General features: G+C 50.4%; 1 protein-coding gene across 1 annotated transcript in view; it reads right to left on the reverse strand.

Annotated features, from left to right (window-relative positions):
- Positions 1–25,366, reverse strand: part of LOC308165578 (transcription initiation factor TFIID subunit 4) — a gene marked incomplete at both ends in the record, with an annotated part of 90,079 nt that overhangs the window by 24,843 nt on the left and 39,870 nt on the right. Inside the window, 2 exons of the mRNA XM_080539727.1 lie at positions 13,044–13,166; positions 24,778–24,834. Of these exons, the coding sequence (XP_080395853.1) occupies positions 13,044–13,166; positions 24,778–24,834 (180 nt within the window). The remainder of the gene's footprint in view (positions 1–13,043; positions 13,167–24,777; positions 24,835–25,366) is intronic.

Consider the following 25,366-nt stretch of genomic DNA (forward strand, 5'->3'; position numbering starts at 1 on the left):
ACCTGCCCTGCCTCTACTCCACCTCTACCTGCCTCTACTCCACCTCTACCTGCTCTGCCTCTACTCCACCTCTACCTGCCATGCCTCTACTCCACCTCTACCTGCCTCTACTCCACCTCTACCTGCCCTGCCTCTACTCCACCTCTACCAGCCCTGTCTCTACTCCACCTCTACCTGCCCTGCCTCTCCTCCACCGCTACCTGCCCTGCCTCTCCTCCACCTCTACCTGCCCTGCCTCTACTCCACCTCTACCTGCCCTGTCTCTACTCCACCTCTACCTTCCTCTACTCCACCTCTACCTGCCTCTACTCCACCTCAACCTGCCCTGCCTCTACTCCACCTCTACCTGCCTCTACTCCACCTCTACCTGCCTCTACTCCACCTCTACCTGCCCTGTCTCTACTCCACCTCTACCTGCCCTGCCTCTACTCCACCTCTACCAGCGCTGTCTGTACTCCACCTCTACCAGCCCTGTCTCTACTCCACCTCTACCTGCCTCTACTCCACCTCTACCTGCCTCTACTCCACCTCTACCTGCCTCTACTCCACCTCTACCTGCCCTGTCTCTACTCCACCTCTACCTGCCCTGCCTCTACTCCACCTCTACCAGCCCTGTCTGTACTCCACCTCTACCAGCCCTGCCTCTACTCCACCTCTACCAGCCCTGTCTGTACTCCACCTCTACCAGCCCTGTCTCTACTCCACCTCTACCTGCCCTGCCTCTACTCCACCTCTACCAGCCCTGTCTCTACTCCACCTCTACCAGCCCTGTCTCTACTCCACCTCTACCTGCCCTGCCTCTACTCCACCTCTACCAGCCCTGCCTCTACTCCACCTCTACCAGCCCTGTCTCTACTCCACCTCTACCTGCCCTGTCTCTACTCCACCTCTACCTGCCCTGCCTCTACTCCACCTCTACCAGCCCTGCCTCTACTCCACCTCTACCAGCCCTGCCTCTACTCCACCTCTACCTGCCTCTACTCCACCTCTACCAGCCCTGTCTCTACTCCACCTCTACCAGCCCTGCCTCTACTCCACCTCTAACTGCCCTGCCTCTACTCCACCTCTACCTGCCCTGCCTCCACCTGCCTCTACTCCACCTCTACCTGCCCTGCCTCCACCTGCCTCTACTCCACCTCTACCTGCCCTGTCTCTACTCCACCTCTACCAGCCCTGTCTCTACTCCACCTCTACCTGCCTCTACTCCACCTCTACCTGCCCTGTCTCTATTCCACCTCTACCTGCCTCTACTCCACCTCTACCTGCCCTGTCTCTACTCCACCTCTACCAGCCCTGTCTCTACTCCACCTCTACCTGCCTCTACTCCACCTCTACCAGCCCTGCCTCTACTCCACCTCTACCTGCCTGTCTCTACTCCACCTCTACCTGCCCTGCCTCTACTCCACCTCTACCTGCCCTGCCTCTACTCCACCTCTACCTGCCCTGCCTCTACTCCACCTCTACCAGCCCTGTCTCTACTCCACCTCTACCTGCCCTGCCTCTACTCCACCTCTACCTGCCCTGTCTCTACTCCACCTCTACCAGCCCTGTCTCTACTCCACCTCTACCTGCCCTGCCTCTACTCCACCTCTACCTGCCCTGCCTCTACTCCACCTCTACCAGCCCTGTCTCTACTCCACCTCTACCTGCCCTGCCTCTACTCCACCTCTACCTGCCCTGTCTCTACTCCACCTCTACCAGCCCTGTCTCTACTCCACCTCTACCTGCCCTGCCTCCACCTCCACCTGCCTCTACTCCACCTCTACCTGCCCTGCCTCTACTCCACCTCCACCTGCCTCTACTCCACCTCTACCAGCCCTGTCTCTACTCCACCTCTACCTGCCCTGCCTCTACTCCACCTCAACCTGCCCTGCCTCTACTCCATCTCTACCTGCCCTGCCTCCACCTCCACCTCTACCTGCCCTGCCTCCACCTCCACCTGCCTCTACTCCACCTCTACCTGCCCTGCCTCTACTCCACCTCAACCTGCCCTGCCTCTACTCCATCTCTACCTGCCCTGCCTCCACCTCCACCTCTACCTGCCTCTACTCCACCTCTACCTGCCCTGCCTCCACCTCCACCTGCCTCTACTCCACCTCTACCTGCCCTGTCTCTACTCCACCTCTACCAGCCCTGTCTCTACTCCACCTCTACCTGCCCTGCCTCTACTCCACCTCTACCTGCCTCTACTCCACCTCTACCAGCCCTGCCTCTACTCCACCTCTACCAGCCCTGCCTCTCCTCCACCTCTACCTGCCCTGTCTCTACTCCACCTCTACCAGCCCTGTCTCTACTCCACCTCTACCAGCCCTGCCTCTACTCCACCTCTACCTGCCCTGTCTCTACTCCACCTCTACCTGCCCTGTCTCTACTCCACCTCTACCTGCCTCTACTCCACCTCTACCTGCCCTGCCTCTACTCCACCTCTACCTGCCCTGTCTCTACTCCACCTCTACCAGCCCTGCCTCTACTCCACCTCTACCTGTCTCTACTCCACCTCTACCAGCCCTGTCTCTACTCCACCTCTACCAGCCCTGCCTCTACTCCACCTCTACCTGCCTCTACTCCACCTCTACCAGCCCTGCCTCTACTCCACCTCTACCAGCCCTGCCTCTACTCCACCTCTACCTGCCTCTACTCCACCTCTACCAGCCCTGCCTCTACTCCACCTCTACCAGCCCTGCCTCTCCTCCACCTCTACCTGCCCTGCCTCTACTCCACCTCTACCTGCCTCTACTCCACCTCTACCTGCCCTGTCTCTACTCCACCTCTACCTGCCCTGTCTCTACTCCACCTCTACCTGCCTCTACTTTACCTCTACCTGCCCTGTCTCTACTCCACCTCTACCTGCCTCTACTCCACCTCTACCTGCCCTGTCTCTACTCCACCTCTACCAGCCCTGTCTCTACTCCACCTCTACCTGCCTCTACTCCACCTCTACCAGCCCTGCCTTTACTCCACCTCTACCTGCCTCTACTCCACCTCTACCTGCCTCTACTCCACCTCTACCAGCCCTGTCTCTACTCCACCTCTACCTGCCTCTACTCCACCTCTACCAGCCCTGTCTCTACTCCACCTCTACCAGCCCTGTCTCTACTCCACCTCTACCAGCCCTGCCTCTACTCCACCTCTACCTGCCTCTACTCCACCTCTACCAGCCCTGCCTCTACTCCACCTCTACCTGCCTCTACTCCACCTCTACCTGCCCTGTCTCTACTCCACCTCTACCAGCCCTGTCTCTACTCCACCTCTACCTGCCCTGCCTCCACCTGCCTCTACTCCACCTCTACCTGCCCTGCCTCTACTCCACCTCTACCTGCCCTGCCTCCACCTGTCTCTACTCCACCTCTACCAGCCCTGTCTCTACTCCACCTCTACCTGCCCTGCCTCCACCTGTCTCTACTCCACCTCTACCTGCCTCTACTCCACCTCTACCTGCCCTGTCTCTACTCCACCTCTACCAGCCCTGTCTCTACTCCACCTCTACCTGCCTCTACTCCACCTCTACCAGCCCTGTCTCTACTCCACCTCTACCTGCCTCTACTCCACCTCTACCTGCCCTGTCTCTACTCCACCTCTACCAGCCCTGTCTCTACTCCACCTCTACCTGCCTCTACTCCACCTCTACCAGCCCTGCCTCTACACCACCTCTACCTGCCCTGTCTCTACTCCACCTCTACCTGCCCTGCCTCTACTCCACCTCTACCAGCCCTGTCTCTACTCCACCTCTACCTGCCCTGCCTCTACTCCACCTCTACCAGCCCTGTCTCTACTCCACCTCTACCTGCCCTGCCTCTACTCCACCTCTACCTGCCCTGTCTCTACTCCACCTCTACCAGCCCTGTCTCTACTCCACCTCTACCTGCCCTGCCTCCACCTCCACCTGCCTCTACTCCACCTCTACCTGCCCTGCCTCTACTCCACCTCTACCTGCCCTGCCTCTACTCCACCTCTACCTGCCCTGTCTCTACTCCACCTCTACCAGCCCTGTCTCTACTCCACCTCTACCTGCCCTGCCTCCACCTCCACCTGCCTCTACTCCACCTCTACCAGCCCTGCCTCTACTCCACCTCTACCAGCCCTGTCTCTACTCCACCTCTACCTGCCCTGCCTCTACTCCACCTCAACCTGCCCTGCCTCTACTCCATCTCTACCTGCCCTGCCTCCACCTCCACCTCTACCTGCCCTGCCTCCACCTCCACCTGCCTCTACTCCACCTCTACCTGCCCTGCCTCTACTCCACCTCAACCTGCCCTTCCTCTACTCCATCTCTACCTGCCCTGCCTCCACCTCCACCTCTACCTGCCTCCACCTCCACCTGCCTCTACTCCACCTCTACCTGCCCTGCCTCCACCTCCACCTGCCTCTACTCCACCTCTACCTGCCCTGTCTCTACTCCACCTCTACCAGCCCTGTCTCTACTCCACCTCTACCTGCCCTGCCTCTACTCCACCTCTACCTGCCTCTACTCCACCTCTACCAGCCCTGCCTCTACTCCACCTCTACCAGCCCTGCCTCTCCTCCACCTCTACCTGCCCTGTCTCTACTCCACCTCAAACAGCCCTGTCTCTACTCCACCTCTACCAGCCCTGCCTCTACTCCACCTCTACCTGCCTCTACTCCACCTCTACCTGCCCTGCCTCTACTCCACCTCTACCTGCCCTGTCTCTACTCCACCTCTACCAGCCCTGCCTCTACTCCACCTCTACCAGCCCTGCCTCTACTCCACCTCTACCTGCCTCTACTCCACCTCTACCAGCCCTGCCTCTACTCCACCTCTACCAGCCCTGCCTCTCCTCCACCTCTACCTGCCCTGCCTCTACTCCACCTCTACCTGCCTCTACTCCACCTCTACCTGCCCTGTCTCTACTCCACCTCTACCTGCCCTGTCTCTACTCCACCTCTACCTGCCTCTACTCCACCTCTACCTGCCCTGTCTCTACTCCACCTCTACCTGCCTCTACTCCACCTCTACCTGCCCTGTCTCTACTCCACCTCTACCAGCCCTGTCTCTACTCCACCTCTACCTGCCTCTACTCCACCTCTACCAGCCCTGCCTTTACTCCACCTCTACCTACCTCTACTCCACCTCTACCTGCCTCTACTCCACCTCTACCAGCCCTGTCTCTACTCCACCTCTACCTGCCTCTACTCCACCTCTACCTGCCTCTACTCCACCTCTACCAGCCCTGTCTCTACTCCACCTCTACCAGCCCTGTCTCTACTCCACCTCTACCAGCCCTGCCTCTACTCCACCTCTACCTGCCTCTACTCCACCTCTACCAGCCCTGCCTCTACTCCACCTCTACCTGCCTCTACTCCACCTCTACCTGCTCTGCCTCTACTCCACCTCTACCTGCCCTGTCTCTACTCCACCTCTACCTGCCCTGTCTCTACTCCACCTCTACCTGCCCTGCCTCTACTCCACCTCTACCTGCCCTGCCTCTACTCCACCTCTACCTGCCCTGCCTCTACTCCACCTCTACCTGCCCTGTCTCTACTCCACCTCTACCTGCCCTGCCTCTACTCCACCTCTACCAGCCCTGCCTCTACTCCACCTCTACCTGCCTCTACTCCACCTCTACCTGCCTCTACTCCACCTCTACCAGCCCTGTCTCTACTCCACCTCTACCTGCCCTGTCTCTACTCCACCTCTACCTGCCCTGTCTCTACTCCACCTCTACCTGCCTCTACTCTACCTCTACCTGCCCTGCCTCTACTCCACCTCTACCTGCCTCTACTCCACCTCTACCTGCTCTGTCTCTACTCCACCTCTACCAGCCCTGTCTCTACTCCACCTCTACCAGCCCTGTCTCTACTCCACCTCTACCAGCCCTGTCTCTACTCCACCTCTACCTGCCTCTACTCCACCTCTACCTGCCCTGTCTCTACTCCACCTCTACCTGCCCTGCCTCTACTCCACCTCTACCAGCCCTGTCTCTACTCCACCTCTACCTGCCCTGCCTCTACTCCACCTCTACCAGCCCTGCCTCTACTCCACCTCTACCAGCCCTGCCTCTACTCCACCTCTACCTGCCTCTACTCCACCTCTACCAGCCCTGTCTCTACTCCACCTCTACCAGCCCTGCCTCTACTCCACCTCTACCTGCCCTGCCTCTACTCCACCTCTACCTGCCCTGCCTCCACCTGCCTCTACTCCACCTCTACCTGCCCTGCCTCCACCTGCCTCTACTCCACCTCTACCTGCCCTGTCTCTACTCCACCTCTACCAGCCCTGTCTCTACTCCACCTCTACCTGCCTCTACTCCACCTCTACCTGCCCTGTCTCTACTCCACCTCTACCTGCCTCTACTCCACCTCTACCTGCCCTGTCTCTACTCCACCTCTACCAGCCCTGTCTCTACTCCACCTCTACCTGCCTCTACTCCACCTCTACCAGCCCTGCCTTTACTCCACCTCTACCTACCTCTACTCCACCTCTACCTGCCTCTACTCCACCTCTACCAGCCCTGTCTCTACTCCACCTCTACCTGCCTCTACTCCACCTCTACCTGCCTCTACTCCACCTCTACCAGCCCTGTCTCTACTCCACCTCTACCAGCCCTGTCTCTACTCCACCTCTACCAGCCCTGCCTCTACTCCACCTCTACCTGCCTCTACTCCACCTCTACCAGCCCTGCCTCTACTCCACCTCTACCTGCCTCTACTCCACCTCTACCTGCTCTGCCTCTACTCCACCTCTACCTGCCCTGTCTCTACTCCACCTCTACCTGCCCTGTCTCTACTCCACCTCTACCTGCCCTGCCTCTACTCCACCTCTACCTGCCCTGCCTCTACTCCACCTCTACCTGCCCTGCCTCTACTCCACCTCTACCTGCCCTGTCTCTACTCCACCTCTACCTGCCCTGCCTCTACTCCACCTCTACCAGCCCTGCCTCTACTCCACCTCTACCTGCCTCTACTCCACCTCTACCTGCCTCTACTCCACCTCTACCAGCCCTGTCTCTACTCCACCTCTACCTGCCCTGTCTCTACTCCACCTCTACCTGCCCTGTCTCTACTCCACCTCTACCTGCCTCTACTCTACCTCTACCTGCCCTGCCTCTACTCCACCTCTACCTGCCTCTACTCCACCTCTACCTGCCCTGTCTCTACTCCACCTCTACCAGCCCTGTCTCTACTCCACCTCTACCAGCCCTGTCTCTACTCCACCTCTACCAGCCCTGTCTCTACTCCACCTCTACCTGCCTCTACTCCACCTCTACCTGCCCTGTCTCTACTCCACCTCTACCTGCCCTGCCTCTACTCCACCTCTACCAGCCCTGTCTCTACTCCACCTCTACCTGCCCTGCCTCTACTCCACCTCTACCAGCCCTGCCTCTACTCCACCTCTACCAGCCCTGCCTCTACTCCACCTCTACCTGCCTCTACTCCACCTCTACCAGCCCTGTCTCTACTCCACCTCTACCAGCCCTGCCTCTACTCCACCTCTACCTGCCCTGCCTCTACTCCACCTCTACCTGCCCTGCCTCCACCTGCCTCTACTCCACCTCTACCTGCCCTGCCTCCACCTGCCTCTACTCCACCTCTACCTGCCCTGTCTCTACTCCACCTCTACCAGCCCTGTCTCTACTCCACCTCTACCTGCCTCTACTCCACCTCTACCTGCCCTGTCTCTATTCCACCTCTACCTGCCTCTACTCCACCTCTACCTGCCCTGTCTCTACTCCACCTCTACCTGCCCTGTCTCTACTCCACCTCTACCAGCCCTGCCTCTAATCCACCTCTACCTGCCCTGTCTCTACTCCACCTCTACCTGCCCTGTCTCTACTCCACCTCTACCAGCCCTGCCTCTACTCCACCTCTACCAGCCCTGTCTCTACTCCTTCCTCCCACTTCGTCCTCTCTCCTTCTCCAGCCCACCGCTTGGCTTTGTACAGCACTTCAAAAGACAATTTCTGCTGAGAGCAGGGGTGTGTGTTGGTGGGGGGTAGAGGTGGAGATGGAGGAAGGTGGGGGATGGGGGGTGGGCGGGGGGGGGGGGGGGGGGTTAGAGTGGACCCTGCCTGTGCTGTGACCCACCGCTGGGGCCACAGCGGGCCCTCCTCCACCCTGTGAACGGCCCCCATTGGCTCCCTGTAACTAATCCGCCCTGCGGAGCCCTGTAAGACCCCCTTTGTTCCCTCCTGCAGACCCGATCAGGCTGGAGACAGACACTCCAGTCTTGACTGGCTATCAGTTTCAGACCCACAGGCAGTCTGTGTCCAGGCACAGGCCCAAGCTCGGCCAAGGCACCACCGAATGAAGGGAAAAGGGGGGGGGGAAGAAGAAGAAGAAGAAAAAAAAAAAACATGTACCAAAATTGTGTCACCTGAATTCTGTCACGGTCAGAACACGGCGAAAGGGTGGTCGGAAGAGGAAAAGGAGATGGGTGGGTGGGGGTGGGGGGTGGGGGGGGTTTCAACAGGAGCTCTGCTAGCGGTGCAGGATCTCAAGAAGGTCATTATCCCCCTCTTCCTAATTTGAGCTCTGGCGCAGCACTGAAGGGCCGCCTTTGTCTGGGATGAATGCGGGAAAGCTCAGGATGCGATGTCAGAGGGAAATAATCAGCGTGGGCCGTTCATAATGCTGGCTGCTGCCTGCGCTCCTGGCCAGGGGCCCCCGGCCCATTTCTGTGGAGATGAAATCTATGACAAGCCCCTCAGTGAAGCTGAGAGCAGGCAACAGTCCAGTAACACCCACAGGCCTCCAGGCATCCTGTGACCCCCTTAGAAAAGTCACATTCACTTTGCTCTGGAGAAGGGAAAGAGAACGCCGCCGGCGCTTCCAGCCCATGTGAAATGAAGAAATGTGAGGAGGTGAAAATGAAGTGAAAATAAGTTAAGATTCCTCTCCTCCCCCTCACGCAATCGCTCAGAAAGGGAGGGGGTGGGGGGGGGGGGGGGGGGGGGTTGGTGGGGGGTATGACTTCACTTCATTATGCCCCCCTAATTAAACGTGGACAAGATGTTAAAAACAGCTCTGGAGTAATGTATTCATGTTTATGTTGTGTGACTGCCTTTGGAAACCAAATTGTAGAGCGTTTTTTCTTTTTTCTGCCGCAAAGGGTGGACATAGCTCACATAGCTATCAGGAAAAAATGTAGTGAAAGAGGTTGGCAGAGCACTCAAGGACCAGAAGTAATGCTTTTATTTTGTTATTTATGCTTTTTATACTGTGTGCATTATTATGCTTTTATGCAGCAGATTGCAACTAAGCGAATGATGTGAAGATACAACTGAATAAGCAGGTTATTGAAATGACCAATTGGCATAAATTCAGGCTTTTTTTAGATTCATCATATTCATAGCATTACTCAGAAGAATATCATGGTTTGAACAGTTCAAAAAAAATAATGTATCTGAGCAAACTGTTCTGGTGCATGACTTAATGTATAGCTGTAAATTGCAGAAATGTGATACCCAGGGTGTTCTTTAAAGCCTCCAACAGGAGAACATTCTGTTTTAATGCCATAATTCCTCTTAATTAACAACAGACTGGGTAAGTCATATGGGAATATGTGAACATGCTCTGGCTTTGTCAACGTGGATATTGGTTCACGTATCACAGATACCCTCACACCATCTTCCTTATCTTAGCAAAACTGGGGTTTTCCATGTAGTATAATAGATAAATTCCCCCAAATTCCCCCAAACTGAGAAACACAATTGAGAAACACAATGAACAAATCCACTTCTGTAATAAGTACAACAAACAAACAAACAAACAAACCAACAAAGCACCCTGTTCCCGGTCCCTCCTTGATCTCTAGCTAAGGTAGTAGTTGGCTCAGCCCTCTAACGGTAGGTTGCTGATCTGCTCATCTTCATCCACTTTGTAAATGAATACGCATGGGAGTTCAGAGGGCGGCACACTGCGTACCCGACCCTGCACGGATCACCGTCCGTACCAAACAACGACAGCGCAGCGTACCAAACAACGACAGCGCAGCGTACCAAACAACAACAGTGCAGCGTACCAAACAACAACAGTGCAGCGTACCAAACAACAACAGCGCAGCGTACCAAACAACAACAGTGCAGCGTACCAAACAACAACAGTGCAGCGTACCAAACAACAACAACACAGCGTACCAAACAACAACAGTGCAGCGTACCAAACAACAACAGCGCAGCGTACCAAACAACAACAGCGCAGCGTACCAAACAACAACAGCGCAGCGTACCAAACAACAACAGTGCAGCGTACCAAACAACAACAGCGCAGCGTACCAAACAACAACAGCGCAGCGTACCAAACAACAACAGTGCAGCGTACCAAACAACAACAGCGCAGCGTACCAAACAACAACAACACAGCGTACCAAACAACAACAGTGCAGCGTACCAAACAACGACAGTGCAGCGTACCAAACAACAACAGTGCAGCGTACCAAACAACAACAGCGCAGCGTACCAAACAACAACAGCGCAGCGTACCAAACAACAACAGCGCAGCGTACCAAACAACAACAGCGCAGCGTACCAAACAACGACAGCGCAGCGTACCAAACAACGACACGCCAAACGCCCCGGCTAAAGGAGTGAGGTACCTCACATTTACTCCAACATCTGGATCAGCAATAGTGTTGTTCCAATAACTAAGCGCACGTCATCCGTGCAACTCACCAACTATCCATACAAAACCAGTCCAATCAAGCCATGCCACACATGCACACTTGTCACCTGTGACCATACCACTGTGGGTATCTAATAGAGGTTTATTCCTTTCAGTGTATTCCATAGAAACCCCATTTTCAGATATGACATTGTACCTGAGGTCCTACCATATGAGGGTCCCATATGGAATATCATCAATCAAATGTTTTGCCTCATTAAACCACACAGTCTAACACATGTTGGCAAAATAAGCATATGCTTATGTGCATGAGGAGGTGTACCCCTTTCTGTCCTATGAGGTCATTTAGGGATATTATATTTGACTATTTAGGGGACCCCTTTTGGCTCAAGAGCACCCCCAGAGTCAAATATTCCATAAGATAGAAGTCCATAGCCTACTGTATGTGGTTACGGCCCACATGCATCATGCTCAATACATTTATGAGATGATATCTGAGAATGCTGGTAAAGCGATTGCATCACAATCAAAGAACACCATGACAACAAACATTTCTGGAGACAAACATAGCAAGCTTTTATACAAAGCGTAATAGCATGTAAATACAGATATTTTAGATAGATTGTTGAATGTGCTAAAATAGTTTTATTTGATATTGGAGATATGTGTGCTAGTAGCTACTAGCATGTGGCTAACTGTGATTAGTTACTAATATAGCTGGAAAAAAGATTTTTGTGATGCATTTTTTCCATAAGCCAAATTCATAAGCTCAAATACATATTGAGTTTGCCATACAAGCTTACAGTGGGTAATAAGTACATTGACCTTGAATCCTACTTAGTGCTCATATTTCTGCTCCATTAGCATTAGATTAGATTAGATTAGATTAGATTCAACTTCAGTGTTTCCTCTATATGCATTTATTCGTGGCGGGCCGCCACGAATGAATTTCCTCCGCCACTAATTGATTCAGACAATCCACTTTGATTCAGGCTGCGCAGAAAGGCAGCGAGTTATTATGACCGGAGAACAGAAAAAAAGCAGATTGAAGCTAGATTTAGGCCGCTTCCAGACCTACATTTCGTTACGATTTAGGGCGTAGTTATTTACAATATGTTACAATGTTGCAATTAACCTCGTCGTTTGTGTTCGCACTGCAATCGAGACTCAACAGGCGCGCGGCGCGAGGCGACGCGCTTTCAAAACAGTTTTGTGATTTAGCGGGACATTTTGGATTTCTCTTTTAGCCCGTCGCCGGTGCCTTTAATCCCGTATCCTAATCGAAAATGCAACATCATCAGCGACGACTGTGGGTTATTGCATTTACTGCTGTTCTCAGGTTCATGTTCTTATACCAGTGCTCAGTATAGAGTATTTTAAATGAACATTCGTAATGTAGTCTCTGATGTTCATGGTCAATTAAATCAGCCTATTTTGTGAAACAAATAATGTTCCCGCTAATGGGTTAACCGAGCATTCTCGCACCTAACGTGCAAGCACCTAGCTTCGAACTATTCATAGCAATATGCGCGGGGCAAAAATAATCTATTGCCTTCTAAAATCACCACGAACAGAACGGCGGAGGTACGGGTAAGCAGGGCTCATGTTGGTGTCCTCAAAGGTAAGAGTTGGTTTTCTTTAACTCAACTGATAGCATTACCTTGCTGTTGTTGTTTACCGAATGCTCCATCTGACTGTCACACTGTGATTTTACTTGTGTAAACAGTTAATGAGTAACGTTAGCCGGTTTTGTGCGTGTACTCTCATGTAGGCCTACTTCGTATTGATCTTTCTGTGTGTGTGTGTGTGTGTAATGCGCGTTCCGCATGTTCCGCTGCAGCTGTAGGATATCTTGGTATTTGATCACCTTCTATATAAAATCACCTGCTCGGCTTTAATGACTTAACCGCTATTTAAGAAATTATAATTGTTGCCACCCTCTAGTTTTTGGTGAAACTACGTCTTTGTTTTGAGCGCCAGTGCGCGTAAGATAACCGCTCCGGTTATCTTACGCTGCGCGCGCGCGAAAGATAACCGCTCCGCCACTAATGTGAAAAATCCTGAAGGAAACACTGAACTTTATTGTCATTGCAGAGTACAAGTACTAGACAACGAAATGCAGTTGTGTGATATAAAAAGTGATATAAAAACATGATATGAAAAAAACTTGATACAAAAGAACATGACAATGATAGTGATAGGTACAGTAAGGCATGTACAGTAGTTTAGGGATACAGTTATGAGCTATGTACAGTTAAGGTAGATTACGTACAGTTAATGTGCAGATGTATAAAAGAGGCTATATCAAAGAGGTATGTGCAATGTGCAATATACAGTATGTGCAAAGGTAGTATTGTAAACATCAGTAGTGCAAAGGTTAAAGAGTGATCTCATTGACCAGGGATGTGCAACCAGCAGTAGTACAAAGGATAAATTAGCAACATTAAAGAGGCCCTGGCCCTCACCTCGGTCACTGACGACGTGTTCCCAGGAGAGTCCATCTTGCGTTTCTTCCGAGGTCCGATAGCAGCTAGCGCAGTCAGGTTGGCGTCTCGTTGCCTCACTATGGCCATCTCCTGTTGCTGCATCTGATTGAGAGAAAGCAACAGGCACCGGTTAGCATTAACGTGAACATTCAGTATTCCATGGGTCAGAGGACTTCTGGACAAATGAATGAATTACTCGATTGGACACATGTAAAATACGAGTGAGATAAGAGTTATCTCAGGCATTTGAGTACAACAATACACACATACATTATCAAGGATAGAATAAATATTGCTAAGGACATTTGTGGACCATACAAACATGTGAATTTGAGAACATGTAATGCCGTTTCAGTACTACTTGATGTAGTTTACAGTTTACAACAGTCTTCAAGTGGTCTCTCATTGTGTCTCTATGGACTAAATACTAACTACTGATGCCATTCACAGGTGATGCGGCAGTAATAAGCATTATTTTTTTTATTTTTTTTAAACATTATGTCAGAGAAAACTGACAGCTGTCTCTTGAGTCAATGCTACACATCTAGTGAATAAATGAACATTGTGTTCATTGTGCACATTTCCATAAGTACAGGCAAGTCTGGGCAATGCCCCTCACACCCACACTCAGAGAGTCCACCAGTGGGAAATAACCTTCTAACGCCTGCCTGTCTCTCTCCTCCCTCCCCAAACCCGAGCAAACAAGATGGCAGCATGTTGTCAGGCATTAGCAGCACTCGTGTCAGAGTCTGAGGAGGGCTGGTCACATGCCCTATTGTGATTTTTCAGTTTGTGATGTGTAAAGGGGGGGGAGTGTGGCGCGGCGCCGCCTGAGGTAATGTCATGTGTGGCCGCGGGGCGGAGGGGAGGCGGCGTGGCTGCTAGCTGGCCTTTCTGCTGGGCAGACGTGTGAGAGCCCGGGGGCGCGACACAGAGGGCGTCATCTCCTCTCCCCCTCGCCGCCCACGTGCCCATCAAGCCCGGCCACAGCATGGAGAACGCATGCCCGTCTGCCCGCCCGATGGGGGAGAGGCCTGGGTCGAAGTGAACAGGGACAATCAATGTACTCTTTGATGTCTTTCATGTTCTTTTATGTTATCTGCGTGTGTGTGTGTGTGTGTGTGTGTGTGTGTGTGTGAGAGAGACAATGTGTGTTTGTGAGAGACAGTGTGTGTTTGTGTGTGTGTGTGTGTGTGTGTGTGTGTGTGTGTGTGTGTGTGTGTGTGTGCGTGTGTGTGCATGTGTGTGTGCATGTGTGTGTGTGTGTGTTCTCTGGTCAGGGGAAATATTTCATGTTGCTTTTCGGATGGTGCACTGTGAAAGGTTGCGTTGGTTTACAAGGCCGATCCGAAATGTGTGCATGCAGTTGTCTCTGACTTTTTAAAAGCCTCTGGCAAAGTATGCCCTTTAGGGTGTTGCCACTTCACATTTAGCATAGCAAAACAGTTGCAAAATTCAAACACACTGACAACATACACTAGGGGGAAAAAAGCCGCAATAACAACCGACCAGAAATCCAAGCCAAACTTTTAACTGGTGTTTACCATGCATTTTCCGTCGCATTAAACATGGTCCTCATCCGTTTTACAGGGATATGTGCTAAAAGTAACCCGGGGTCTTGAGGGAGAAGAAGCAGTTTCAACTATGACTAACAAACACCATCAACCGTAATGATATCACAGGTTCAGGAAGCGATTCAGGTGAGGCGTTTGAGATGTGAATCAAGGCAGTGCTATGCAAATGAAGGGAGGGGGGGGGGGGCGGTGGAAAGGCACCATAAGCTAGCCTTGCCAGCTAGTAGACATAGACGTTCACAGCCTGGGTACACATATCAGACGCATCAATGGTATCAACGTTAACCCTGTTAAAGCATGGTCACAAACATGAAAAGCTCCCCAGGCCCTGACCTCAAAGGATCCTGGTCTCCGTGGTAAAGCAGTGAGCCGAGAGGCCGGCATCGCTGGGTCTGCTATCTCACTGATGGCACCCGGATGCAGGCATCTCTGCCTGGCAGTTGGCACCAGGCATGAGCTCACAGCGCCTGCAGCAACTGCCTGCGTTCTCAGATTTATGACTGTATGATAAATGCAGACCTCATTTTCGCCATCTGCAACCCTCTACAGTCTGCCTTTCCTGTCCATGGACCGGCCGTGATGCTCCCAGACTGATTTCAATCTGGGCTCTCTGGTGCCACGGTGCCATGGCTCTAGCTCTACTTCAGATGACTGCAGACCTGGGCTGGGCTGGGCTGGGCTGGCTGGGCTGGGCTGGGCTAGGCTGGGCTGGGCTGGGCTAGGCTGGGCTGGGCTGGGCTGGGCTAGGCTGGGCTGGGCTGGGCTGGCTGGGCTGGGCTGGGCTCGGCTGGGCTGGGCTGGGCTGGGTTAGGCTCGGCTAGGCTCGGCTAGGCTGGGCTGGGCTAGGCTGGGCTGGGCTGGGCTGGGCTGGGCTGGGTTAGGCTCGGCTAGGCTCGGCTAGGCTAGGCTAGGCTAGGCTGGGACAGTATTTGACACGGCTAACCTAAAGAACGGCGTCCCCACCAACATCAGTAAGATCCCTCAGAGCTGTAACTGAAGCGCAACAGAAAGAGTAACCAATTCCAAACATGTATATATTTGCCAGGTTCGATCAATGTTTCTGCGTAAGTATTTCGTGCAGCCTAGTCTCTTAAATACCAGTCCTTGCAGCATGCCCGCATGCCCTTTGGAAGCAGGGAATGAGACTTGTAAGCTTAAATTATTTACAAAGGTCAAGCGAAGTAGTACATTTCTAAGATGTGATGCAAAATTCCCAAAAGAGGCCTCAATCGATGCCTTTCCCCAATAGCCAAGCTACACTGGATGCAGGCTCTTGTTTTAATGCAAAAAAACAACAGCTAAAGTCAAACAGTAATAGTCTGAAGCAATATTAATACTTTCAAAAATAATTACAACAATATTGGAAAAAAAAGTGTCGAATGACATCAGGAAACAGTCAATAAGAAATATCCTAAGAGGAGAAATGTACCAGGCTCGGTTCATCTAATACAATATTACGACCCCTTTCGTTCATCCTCGCCCTGGATGATTTGAACTGTGTAAATGCTTCCCTGAGCCAAATGCCGAAAACCGAAATAAAATCGTTTTTTTTTTCTCCTTCTCCTTCAAAAGAAAAAACAAAGCACATGTTCTCTCATGATGCAAAACTCTGTGGAGCGGGGCAAGGCGAGGCAGACCCACAGGCAGCCCAGATTAACCCACACGGGGAGAAAGACGATGTTAGCCATGATGGCTAACCTGCCTGCCTGCCATTTTCTATCTGTGCTGGTTTCTAACAAAGGCTTCTCTCTCCCCCTCTGGCCCGGGGGGTTGCTAGCGGTCCCCCAGACGCTTACAGACAGATGTCCTTGGTGGAGCGGAAAGCACAGAGTAGGGGCTGACGTCACGGGCAGGCTGTGGGGCTGTGGAGGAGCAAGGGGGCTCTCTCTGCCTCTCAGAGAGCCGGGCATAAAGGCAATGCAGGGAAGGGCAGCACCCCCCCACCGCCCCCCTGCCCCCTCCCAAGCCCAGACCAGGTCCGAGGGGTCACAGCAGGGAAGCTCAGAAGGCCACAAGGGCTCATATACCCTGAAGAGGGTGTGTGTGTGTATTAACGTATGCAGCTAAGTCCATGGATTTCATCCCCCACCACCCCCACCGACACCAACACAGCTGATTTGTGCACCAGCACAGCTGATTTTGTTTGTGCAACCATACGAGGCCAGGCTGTTTCTCAGTTGTATGAACATCTGTGAACTCTAAAGCTTCTCTTCATCTGAGATGCCTGGTGGGTAGCTAGGGGGTGGGGGTTGAAGCTGGTTAGCTCTTTGTATCCCCAACCTCATCTCAACCCTGACCCAAGTACTAACCCTAACCCAACCTGCCATGTCTTCCCCAGTTTCAGCTCTGACCTGCTGGTGTGGGTTGGGTGTGTTACTGTTATAGTCTACAGGTTTAGATTTAGACAAATATGACTTTGGTCAAAAATGTATCTGAAATAGTTCAAGGGAAGAATATTGTCTGTTATGTATGACAGTATTTGTAACAATATAAACCTATACTAGTGTTTATTCTGCAAATGGTCATCAGTTAATAACTACAGCATTCGCAGATGGAAGTCACTAATCCAGGCAACATTATTTTTTATTGCATCACAGATTTTTTTTTATGTGTGGGGGGGGAAAAAAGCTAAATCGTACAGTACAGTAGTGCAAGTGTCTTCTTGACCAGAAAGAGGGGGGGGGGATCTGTTTGTAGTCACGTATAGTATACTTTACCTTTGGAAATGAAACCCACATGTGTGTTCTTGTAGTCTTGGCTCCCTGTGCCATATTTTCTCCGAAGCTGAGTACGTCAGAACGGTTTCCAGAGCCAACAACCAATTATTCAGAGCTCTCAACCGTCCCTGGGGCTAAGGTCAGTATGTGAGGGCCACTATCATGACCCTACAGTTCGTATTCATTTGCAACTTATTTGCAGACATTAAAAAACGTGTGTAAAACGACTCTGTCTGAAATGGGTGTAACTCGCTGGATACAAATTGGTTGTGTATAAAGCACAAAACCCATCTGCAGAGCTAGTATTATTATTCTGTATAATAACATTTGAAGATTTTTTTTTTTTTTTTTTTTTTTTTAAGAATGAGTTAAACAGGAGAAGCCAGAAATCACCGATAAGCATATTCAAGGAGCATTACACGGGAGCGCCGGGAAAGCGGCGATCATTAAAAATAACGCTTATCTAAGGGAAACTGTCCAACTTTAAATGTTCCTATCGCTTTGTCTCCCTCCTATGCTACCTTGCTTGAGCTAGCAGTCTTCTCTCTCTCCCTCTCTCTCTCTCTCTCTCTCTCCCTCTCTCTCTCTCTCTCTCTCTCTCTCTCTCTCTCTCTCTCTCTCTCTCCGTCTTTCCTCTAAGTTAGATTCGGCGCTCGTCACCTTCTATTGATCACATGTAATTTGCATCTGGGAAAAGATGTGAACTCAGATATTCACACTCCAAGAGGACGATCTCAATGATTTATTCATTTTTACCAAATCAAAAAAGTAAGGAAGGTAGATGAGAGGAGAATCTTCACAGGCAGCGGGCGACTGGCGGGGCTCTGAGCCGGGCTCCTCTCTCACACTGCCCCCAGGCACCTCGGTGTGCAAGTCCTTCTAATTAACAAGGTGAATCATGCTGCCGCGCTCTCATTAGCCAACATGACAATCTAATGGAAACATGCGGGCAACGCTGGCACACTTAGAATCACCTCACAAAGACCCTCTTTACCCTCCTTCCCCCATGAATTTCTATACAAATGGCATTTCTAAAAAGAAAAAAGGGGGCAGAGCGGTGGAGTGAGAGCGGTCCGTGCAGGTGTGGCGGAGAGAGGGGTCAGAAGGGTGAAGGAGGAAGAGGTTTGCAGGACCAAGCTGGTCAGGGGGTTTTTTTGTGTGTTTTTTTTTGTTGCGCTCTCTCCTTCCTCTCTCTGTGTGTGTGGTGTTTGTTCCCTAATTGAAACGTGTCCTCCCCTCCTGCCTCCTCTCGCTGTTATCGGAGGCAGAGAGGCTGGCACCTCGCCACGAGCGTAGCTCAGCGTACCCAATTCCCCTGGTGCAGTAGTCCCAAGGAGTGGTACAGCGCACAAAGAGAAACTGGTCCTACAGGCTTGTTTCGCAGAGAAAACGAGCCGCTATCTCGCTCTGAGGCAAATCTCCTTTTTTTCTGTTGTTTTCCTTCTCATTACAGTACTTTGTAATATTCTAAAACACACAGGAACACCAAAGGTATTTTTAAAAGCCTGGCTCGTTTTTTCCTACGCTATGTCTTGAGGAAAAGAAGAAGAAGAAGAAGAAGAAGAAAAAAAAGTGAGAAGTTGAAACTACCGACAACAAAGCAACAAATAAGAATAGTGCTACAGTGAACTATTCAGTAGCCTGTGCATATTGCGACTTAAAAAACAGATCTTTATTATGTGATAATTAAATTAATAATTAAACAAACCACTTTGATCTTTCAAACAACACTGTTGAAACACTTCAACAATGGAAAATATTTGATAAGACGTGTGGATATCTGATATGCATATACTGTATCTACATCTGCATTTCTAATAACCATTCCCGGGTTACACATACTTATTTAAACTCTCCGTTCCTGTAGAGAGCGTGAACTATGTATGCACAATACTATGTATTGACTATCTCCAGGAGTGTGTTTAAAAGCCAACATGGCACATGTCAGGGAGGAAATACACCTGTTTTGGGACAGAAAAATGAAATATATTTAAAATCGATATGATAAAAACGAGAAAACAAATGGTTCCAGACTAGGGGAGACTGGCAGGCTTTCACCTGGAGCATAATAGGAGGGCACGCCTGTTCCTGAGAGGCCTCTCGATGAGCGCCCTTTGACTACACCGATAACAGCCCCAACACATGTAATGCACTGTATCATTGTCCTCTGACATACTGAAGCACAGTACATGGATGATGGTGCATGTTGCGTGGGTGTTTGACAATCTGTGAGTGACCTGGTCACCTGTGGAGGATGCTAGGGCAATCATGAACATCATGTGTCTTACATCACAATTCAAATAAGTGGACTAATGCAAAATATTCATTCCGGTGGATAGTATGCAAGGTGATAAAAATGTATAATATCCAGAGATGTGCGGAATGTTTATGCATCCAGCTAGGACGTATATAGGGCTCGTTCTTTAATTAGAGGCACACAAGGTTGAGAGTTGAGTGAGGGCAGAATTCATTGCAGCGTGGTTCAAGACATTTCATGCAATCCTGGTGTGCAAACGAGGCAAGAAAAAATCTCGGAACGCCCGAGGAGGAAAAATATTTGAAGAAAATTATTCTAACAAAAAGCTGAGAGATTCCCATTGGACAGCTCTCTGTTTCACACAAGTCTGGAATCACTCTGAGCGAAACTAGAGCATCGCTGCAAGGACACAGATCCGGCTGTGGATGGGGAGGGAAGAGAGGGGCTCCCACCCCCTCCCCGTTCCCCTCCCTCTGGCAAAGTGCTGGCCCTGCTCATAATAGGGGTGTCATTCTGAAAGAGCTGAAAGTACCAAGTGCACACTATCTTAGTTAACAATAGTGGTGAGAAGAGCAGCCTCACACAAAGTCCTTATAGAAACGACGGTATACTGGGTAGTGATAGCCTGTCATTAAAGCATTTAAACTCCATTCTTATGGAGAATGGATCATGTGCATTATGCACAGAGATGGAGTGTCAGGAGTCCGTGTGCAGCTGTGTCCGTCTTCTCATCTTCAGTCACTGATGTCACTTCCTGTGGTGCCGCAACCACACTTTCTACTTCCTGTCTTGACCCAAGTTTATCGTAGCTGTCTCACATTGCGATAACTCACTGTCTCACGTTACAATAACTCACTGTCTCATGTTACGATAACTCGATAACTCACTGTCTCACGTTACGAAACTCACTGTCTCACGTTACGATAACTCACTGTCTCATGTTACGAAACTCACTGTCTCACATTACGATAAATCACTGTCTCACATTACGAAACTCACTGTCTCACGTTACGATAACTCACTGTCTCATGTTACAAAACTCACTGTCTCACGCTACGATAACTCACTGTCTCACGTTACGGTAGATCACTGTCTCATGTTACAAAACTCACTGTCTCATGTTACGATAACTCACTGTCTCATGTTACGAAACTCACTGTCTCACGTTACGATAACTCACGGTCTCACGTTACGATAACTCACTGTCTCACGTTACGATAACTCACTGTCTTACGTTACAATAACTCACTGTCTCACGTTACTATAACTCACTGTCTCAAGTTATGATAACAAACTGTCTCATGTTACAATAACTCACTGTCTCATGTGCCGAACCTGCCATGTCTCATGTTACGATAACTCACTGTCTCATTTTACGATAACTCACTGTCTCACATTACGATAACTCACTGTCTCACATTACGATAACTCACTGTCTCATGTTACGATAACTCACTCACGTTAAAGGCCAATGCACACAGCCCCAATTTTGACGCACCGCCGAATTCGATTCCATTGGTTTGAATGAGACAATGCACACGGCGTGCGATGCAATATTGTCGCACGACAACATTCGATTCTCCATTCACATTCATTGGTGTGAATTGAGAATCGAATGTTGTCGTGCGACAAAATCGCACGCCGTTTGCATTGGCCTTAAGACAACTCACTGTCTCAAGTTATGATAACTCACTAACCCATTTTCCAACTATTTCAATGATCTAAATGTTTCTTTTAGTCTGAATCCTCAAGCACAAAGAACCCCACTCAACCATGCCATTGCATGTATGAAATATAATTGGGCTTTTCCAATAACACATTTACCATAAATTATTTATGGTTTCCAACAAATTAGATTCTAAAGCCATGGCCCGAAACATCAATGACCTGCATTTTCCTTCGCTAGTTCGATAAGAGCAGAGTGAAACTAGGGGGAAGGCAATCATCAAAATAAAATCATGCCCTTACAAAGGCAAAGAATTTCCCCCCAACTCACTGATCAACAGTTGACCGACTCCTCCCAAGTGATTACGGAGGCTAAAGAGCCGAGCAGCTACTAAGAGAGTTGCAGGAACAAGTGAGATCCTGGGGATGAGTTTAGAGAGAGGGTTTCTCTCTCTATGTCCAGCTGGCCAGAGTGTCTGCCCTGACTCCCCTCCTCCTCCTCCTCTTCCTCCCCCCTCTCCTCCCCCCTCCATCCCCTCTTCTCCTCTGTCCTGACTCCCCTCCTCCTCCTCCTCTTCCTCCCCCCTCTCCTCCCCCCTCCATCCCCTCTTCTCCTCTGTCCTGTGCCGCCTGCAGACGGGGGTCTGTGATGATGAATCTATGGCCGCAGTGTGTCTGTGTATCTGACACTGTGATGTATCTATGCTAGGTTCTCTTCTTCTCCCCCCCCTCTCTCTCTCTCTCTCTCTCTCTTTCTCCCTCTCTCTCTCTCTCTCTCTCTCTCTCTCTCTCTCTCTCTCTCTCTCTCTCTCTCTCTCTCTCCCAGTGCTGAGAGGACCTGATGATTAGGCACTGCCTCGCCTCCTGCCTCGATGGAGTATCAGACAGAGCACAGACCAAAAAAAATAAAAAAATAAAAATACTCGTTTTTGGCCATTGATTTTCACTGGGGGCATTTCTAAAATAGCCCATCTGACCTTTTGGGCGAATGTTAGCGAATGGAGGAAACAGAGAAGATACACCACTTTGGCTTTATGCCTCTTGCTATCTGACTAGGGCGGTACGGAACGGGGGTGGGGGGCAATGGGTTAGGATGAAAAGGAGGTCCTGGGTGGGCCATGAGGGTGAGATGGCGTTACACGAAAGCATGTGCGTTTATCATGCACACCAAGGCCAACTCTCAATCTGACTGGGTTAAATTCACCAGTAAAAACCCCCTCCTTTCCCTCCACACACCCTCGAAAAAAGTTAGCTAACGTCTAACCAACGCTAACCAACCCGAGATGAAGCTGTCACGGGGAGAGGTGGAGCATGCTGCCAAGGACCGAATGCAACGGAGAGAGCTCATTGAAGCCTTATGTTCCCATCGGTGAGGAAAAGGAGTAAGTAAGTAAGTAAGTAACCAACGCTCCCCAATACCCCACACATACCGTGACAAACAGATCCTGTGCCAACTCAGTTTCAGCTTCATAGAAAAAAAGTATCTAACACAGTGTCATTCCATCTTTTTCACAAATAATGTTTTTCCGAGGGGACATAGGAAAGGAAAAAGACAGAGAGAAAGGCTGGCTTCTCCTCCGCCCGCCGCCGCCTGGAAGGAGGGGAAGCTCGGGCTCATTATGTGTATGTGTGTGTGTGTGTGTGTGTGTGTGTGTGTGTGTGTGTGTGTGTGTGAGTGTGTGTGGTGAAGGAGGGGAAGCTCGGGCTCATTATCCTGATGACAGTTGTGCAGATGTGTGAGCTGCAGACAGACTCTAGCGGTGACACAAACAGCCAGCTCCGTCCCCCTGAGCCAGTCAGGTGATGAACACCAGAGAGGCACAGGGCTGAGGAACGACGGCCATTAGGCAAAAAGAAAGAAGAGGGGGAGAGAGAGAGAGAGGGAGAGAGAGAGAGAGAGATAGAGAGAGGGAGAGAGAGAGAGAGAGGGAGAGAGAGAGGGAGAGAGAGAGAGAGAAAGAGCGAGGGAGAGAGAAAGAGAGAGGGAGAGAGAGAGGGAGAGAGATAGAGAGAGAGAGAGAGAGAGAGAGAGAGGGAGAGAGAGAGAGGGAGAGAGAGAGAGGGGGGGAGAGAGAGAGAGAGAGGGAGAGAGAGAGAGGGAGAGAGAGAGAGAGAGAGAGAGAGAAAGAAAAAAAAAACATCCGTGTTCCTGTCTCGCGAGCAGAACATTACATAAAGTAACAATTTCAAACTCTCCCTTTCAAAAATTCCAAATGAAAATGAGTATGTGTGTGCGTGGCGACTCACACGAGCGACGCGTCTCAGGGTAGCTAATCTGGCTCCATCCAGATGACGAGGGGCCTGCCACTTAACGGGGAGGAGATCCACTTTGATCACACGGCCCCCAGGCCAACCTATCACGCAGCCTATTACACTGACTCATTTGCATATGCAGGCAGCTTGTGTTGAAGGCTGAGATCTAGTGTCTGAAGGTTCTAAACCGAGGCAATGCCTCTCGCCCTGGGTGTGAGATCTCTCCACAGGGAGCTGAGTGAAGAGTGAGACAGAACACCAGCCCGGTATCGAAGACCAGCCTTAGACTGGACAGTTCTGGTGCCTGTGAATGTGTCTGTCCCGGTTGCATTGTCTCTTGGGGCATCACAGAGTCCACAGCGACATAGCTGCCTGATAATTAGTCTGTAAAAATCAGATTGCTAGCTTGTAAATGTCTGTGAGTCGTTTACCACACGGCTTCCAATTAACCACTGCAGGTCAATCATCATCACATCTTCCATGGTGTTACACTGGGCTCTTCCTCTCATTTTTCATGAACCCTGTATTTATTCAGGAAGTACCGTAGGTGTCAAAAGTCCTTGTTCTCTAGAGATCATGAGGGAGAAAGGTCAAAAGAGTCCAAAATCAGTCATCAATAAAAAAAAGTAATTTTCTACTCTAGAGCGTGTAAACAGAAACATACACCAACTTTCAGCCTATCACAACTATTTTATTTTTGCACAAGGTATTAACCAACCACAAAAAAGAGGAGTGGTCTACTTTTTGTATCCACCTGGGATTCGTGTAATGTAACGCTTTCTTTTTAAAATCCGGGGTGAAAAAACTACGCTTCAATTTGTGCATCTACAGCACCAAAGCCATTTAATGTTTTGAGCGTAAAATGTCTATATAGCAGGGACATTAAAAGGACCTCTATTAGCCTTACTAATGCAAATGGCTCTATGGAAAGGGCTATGGAGCTGTGGAGAATAAGAAACTCCTACTCGCTACACCTTCAAAAGCCTCCCCAATCTGTCTCTTTAAGAGCGCAGTGCACATTGAACAGCAGTTTCCCAAAATTTAATCGGGAGAGAAAACCGAGAGATTAGAGGAGGATCTACTTGGTGTGGTGCTCGGTACGAAGCCACTTTCCATCAATCAGCGCAAATAATTCCTCAAACTTTTTAAGTCAGACTTTAAATGGCATTACATATGTAGCAAGGCATGAAAAATTAATACGCTGAAGTCTCGAAATGTCAAGGGTAATGATCTCCACATTCGCTTACCTCCTTAGCTTTCTGTTTCAGCCGAGCCTGCTCTGGGTCCTCTTGCCTGGAGCGACTCTGCAGAGTAAAGGGGGGGGGAAAAAACACAGGTTAACAGCTGGTTTAAGGACCCCCTCATCTGTTGCGGCGAAGCACAAAAATAGTACAAAATGGGAACAGGATACAAGGTGTCAAGGACATCGTATTTGAATTCATAGAAGTGCAATTGAGCGCCCAGGGGCGCTGCCCTTTAAACCTGCTCCAAATGCAGCCGTAAATAAGCTGCTGGAGGCAGAGTCTAATCAAAAGGGGTTATTAAAAATTCTGTACAAGCCAGCAACACAGGGCCTGGATGTGCCCGTGTCTCTGTCTCTCTTTTGTTCTGGTGTCTGTGACTGTCCCTGTCGCAGTGTCTCTGGAGCGCCACACAGTCCACAGCGACCTAGCTCCCTGGTAATTAGTGAAATCTGGGTGCTAGCTTGTAAATATCTCTGCGAGTCGTTTGCCACACGGCTTCCAATTAACCATTGCAGAGACTCTCCTAAAGCAAGGTTGGCCATTTCTGGATTGACGCCAGTACATTAGCCCAGAAGGGCATCTATGTACAGTA

This window comes from Nansenia antarctica (genome assembly GCF_963989245.1).
Source record: "Nansenia antarctica genome assembly, chromosome: 9".
In the NCBI taxonomy this organism is placed as follows: Eukaryota; Metazoa; Chordata; class Actinopteri; order Argentiniformes; family Microstomatidae; genus Nansenia; species Nansenia antarctica.